The sequence below is a fragment of the Hypomesus transpacificus genome, chromosome 19, assembly GCF_021917145.1.
Source record: "Hypomesus transpacificus isolate Combined female chromosome 19, fHypTra1, whole genome shotgun sequence".
NCBI lineage: Eukaryota > Metazoa > Chordata > Actinopteri > Osmeriformes > Osmeridae > Hypomesus > Hypomesus transpacificus.
Window position 1 is genome coordinate 10,185,320 of NC_061078.1, and position 2,829 is coordinate 10,188,148.

At 42.9% G+C, this 2,829-nt stretch overlaps 1 protein-coding gene across 1 annotated transcript; it reads left to right on the top strand.

The window, feature by feature from the left end:
- Positions 1 to 1,432: 1,432 nt before the first annotated feature.
- On the top strand, positions 1,433 to 2,380 carry LOC124482137 (forkhead box protein B1-like). Its single transcript, XM_047042507.1, has one exon. The coding sequence runs from the start codon at positions 1,433 to 1,435 to the stop codon at positions 2,378 to 2,380; it is 948 nt and encodes a 315-aa protein (XP_046898463.1).
- Positions 2,381 to 2,829: the final 449 nt, after the last annotated feature.

Here is a 2,829-nt window from a genome sequence, read left to right on the forward strand (position 1 = left end):
TATTGGTATTTTATACAGTTTCTAGACATTGTAGTAATTTTTGAATTGTTCCCAAAGGTTGATCACATTTAACTCGTGGGTAAATGCGGTCAATTTTAGGCCACAATATTGGCCTGTCCAGCTCAAGTTTAGACTTTTCTGAATCTCAAATAATTAAGATACATATACAAAATCAAGTAGGCTTAGTAAAAATGCATTTAGTATGCATGCAGTCTGGTCATTGCGAATTGTTTGTTAATTTGCTGAGAAACATGAAACGTGCCCATGCACATGTAGAGTCATGCGCAAATGGCCTAATATGTGTTGTTGAGTGTTTTACATTCTGACACAGAATCCAACAGATATACAAAGCTCCAGTTAAAATTTCATCACAATGGCATCGTATCTTAGTTGGACCAAATTGCATAGCCTACGCTTTTACAATAAAACGATACAACTTACCAGTTGTAAATTGAAGATGAGACTATACACAGTGTTCAATTATTTCAGTTGTTCAATTTACATCGTTGTCCTAAATAACAGCCATGAGAAAAAATGAGAACAATAACATGTCAACAAACAAAACGTACAAAGACAACACGGAGTAAATTGCAAGCCAGTGCCAAGCGATTATCCTGTCAAACATCATTGCTTTGTAGCTCTATTTGTAAATGTAAATTATTGACTAAGCACCCCTACGATGTCCACAAAGGTTTGCGCATACCTTCACAAGCCATAACCGAGTTCCATCACACTTCAAATCCGGTTGCTGTGCCTTTTCACCCCTTTGCTCTGTCTTCAAATGGAAATGATTTCTATTGGCTCAAGGTGTCCATGTAAATAGGTGTAAATGAAACCAGATTATGCCTCTTTCCGAGCTCCCTCCTCCCAAGGCGATTGTCATGTGATACCAAAGAAGTGGCCAATTAATGAAGCGCCTCTACAGGGGTCTTTTCTGCTCATGTCACCACATTAAACTATCAGACGGTTAGAGGAAGGACATGGAAGCAGCTACTTAGCTCATCTCGTCGTAAGGGGCAGACGATATCGGCTCCGTTCATATGGTGGGGGAAATAAGCTTACTGCCGCTTGCTTAACTAAAGACCCGTCAACTGAGAGAACGGACCGGTTTCTGTTTTCACAGGACAGTTAACAAACGCTACAATTAATACTAGTCGCACACCCCGACGGAGGCTAATAGTAAGTCTGTGCTTCGCTTTGTGAACTTTCTTAAACTTTTACGCACGGAGTGGGAGCATTATTTTGTGTTCCAAGAAAATTTGGAAAAAATGTGCGCCCCCAACGCATCGTTTTTTTGTCGTGCGTAATGTTGTTTTGAAGACTTATCTACTAATGCATTTTGGACATATTTGAAGAGTATCCATACGTTGTTTGAGGGAGAACAGTGGGCTTGAGCCACCCTTTTATCTTAATTTGTTATTAGTCCAGCAGAATGCCTCGACCAGGGAGAAACACGTACAGTGACCAGAAACCACCGTACTCCTACATCTCCCTTACCGCTATGGCGATACAGAGTTGCCCAGAGAAGATGCTCCCTCTTAGTGAGATTTATAAATTCATCATGGACAGATTTCCGTACTACAGAGAGAATACGCAACGGTGGCAGAACTCATTGCGACACAACTTGTCGTTTAACGACTGTTTCATCAAAATTCCAAGGCGACCAGACCAACCTGGCAAAGGGAGTTTCTGGGCTCTCCATCCCAGCTGCGGGGACATGTTCGAGAATGGAAGTTTCTTGAGACGCCGTAAACGCTTCAAGTTAATGATGACATCAGACCACTTAGCGCCTAACAAACCGTCGGATGCTGCCCATTACCTGCAACAACAAGCTAAACTTAGACTGAGCGCTCTGGCGGCTTCTGGGACTCATCTTCCACAGATGTCAGGTTACAACATTGGAGTCCCTCACCAGACGTCCACTTTCAAGCACCCGTTTGCTATCGAAAACATAATCGCCAGAGAGTACAAAATGCCCGGGGGACTTGCCTTTTCCACTATGCAGTCCATGTCTGCTGGCTATCCCCTGCATAACCAACTGACCACAGCCTGGCCCCACATGTACAGCACTAGCGTGATGGACACGGCAGCCCCCATCTCAATGGCCAGTGATTACTCTCCGTACGGGATGCCCCTCAAGTCTTTTTGCCACGGTGGACAGACTTTACCTGCCATTCCGGTGCCAATAAAGCCTACCATGGCCTCAGTGCCGGGTCTGTCAGCGCTGCCAGCTCACATTCCAGCTTTCCTTGCGAACTCGCCGCAATCGTTAAGTCCTACATCCCCCCAAACAGCTACTAGCCAAAGCAGCCCTGCCACTCCAAGCGAAACTCTCACAAATCCGTCCTCGGCATTGCAGTCAGTGGTTGCAGTCCACTGACGAGACGTTCGTGGGACTTGCATAAACTTCTTAAAATCATCCACTCCAAAGCAGTATTTTATTTGCAATTATCACAACCAAGACCACGCAATATCTCGTCTATAAGGCAAGGTGTTTGCGTTTTGTTGTTTATTGATGTACTTAGATGTTTTAATGGAGCATTGTTGTGGCAGTTACTATGTCTATTTATGACACCTGTGTTAGCCGACATCATCTCACAACTTTTCAGGTAAATTCTTTGATTACCAAGTTATCCTCAAAAGCACTGAAATCTCTCTGAATATTCTTGCTATGTAATGCAAAGCCTCCAAAATTGAAAATCACAATCTTTTAATTTCATTTTGCAATCACAAGATCAATTGGTGGCTGATAATAAATAAAGTCTGTTTTAGGTACTCATTGGCTATTATATTTTATTCCTTGTCATGGTACAAGAGGAGAACAAAATA